At 43.6% G+C, this 987-nt stretch overlaps 1 protein-coding gene across 1 annotated transcript; it reads left to right on the forward strand.

Moving 5' to 3' along the window:
- Nucleotides 1-304: 304 nt before the first annotated feature.
- On the forward strand, nt 305-697 carry LOC131874382 (uncharacterized). The gene has a single exon (XM_059217728.1). It carries the CDS (start codon nt 305-307, stop codon nt 695-697), a length of 393 nt encoding a protein of 130 aa, XP_059073711.1.
- Nucleotides 698-987: the final 290 nt, after the last annotated feature.

Below are 987 nucleotides of genomic sequence, written 5' to 3' on the forward strand. Positions count from 1 at the left end.
GACTCAAGAAAGGCTCCAGTCAATGGGTATCAATGGACCCAACAGATGTCCTTTATGTTTGGAAAAGGAAGAGACTGTGGATCATCTTCTTCTCCACTGCAATTTCTCCAGTCACTGTTGGTGGCATTTCATGGGTAAACTGTGAATCTTCGGCCCCTTCCCAGCAAGGTTGGTCAACTGGTTTTTGCAATGGCCTAAACCAGTAGGTAAGGTTATTTTTGTCGATTTGATTTTTATTCTCCCATCTCTTCTGATCTGGGAAATCTAGAAAGAAAGGAACCACAGAATCTTCCAGGGTAAAGAAATGAGCGTATTGTCTCTTTGTGGGAAAATAGAGAACCGCCTGACTGAACTCCAGAATGAGGTTGCCCAATCCAAATCATTAAAGAAAAATTTGTTCATAGACTGGGATTGTAAGATTAAGGTGGTTCTACCAAACGTCCTCATCCCTCCGATCTTCGGACTAGGTACCCCGGTGGATCAGATCAATCCAAGAGCAGGGGTGAAATGGGATGCACCAGAGGTTGGGTGGTGCAAGGTAAACTTTGATGGTGTGTCTGCAGGAAATATGGGTCAAAGTGGAGTTGGTTGTATTCTGAGGGACTCTGATGGTCTTTGTTTAAAAGAAATCTCTGAAAAGATTGGTGTGGCCACTAATAATGAAGCGGAATTCAGAGCGGCTTTCAAACGTCTTTAGTTAGGGAAGGAGCTAGGGGTGCAGAGAATTCATTTGGAGGGAGACTCATTGAATGTTATTAATGTGATCCGTTGTAATAGCATCCCTAGTTGGCGTCTTAACCAGTGGCTTCAACCGATCTTGGTGCTACTAGCTACCTTTGAGGAATTTCGGGTTAGCCACATTTAAAGGGAAGGTAATGGTGAAGCTAATAGACTTTCTAAATTGGCTATAGCCATAGGTGACCCCACTTGATTTTTCACCAATGATGTTTTCTTGGGCTGATTGGTGATGTGGCATTGGTTCCACTG

Source organism: Cryptomeria japonica, chromosome 3 (genome assembly GCF_030272615.1).
Source record: "Cryptomeria japonica chromosome 3, Sugi_1.0, whole genome shotgun sequence".
NCBI classification, from domain to species: domain Eukaryota; kingdom Viridiplantae; phylum Streptophyta; class Pinopsida; order Cupressales; family Cupressaceae; genus Cryptomeria; species Cryptomeria japonica.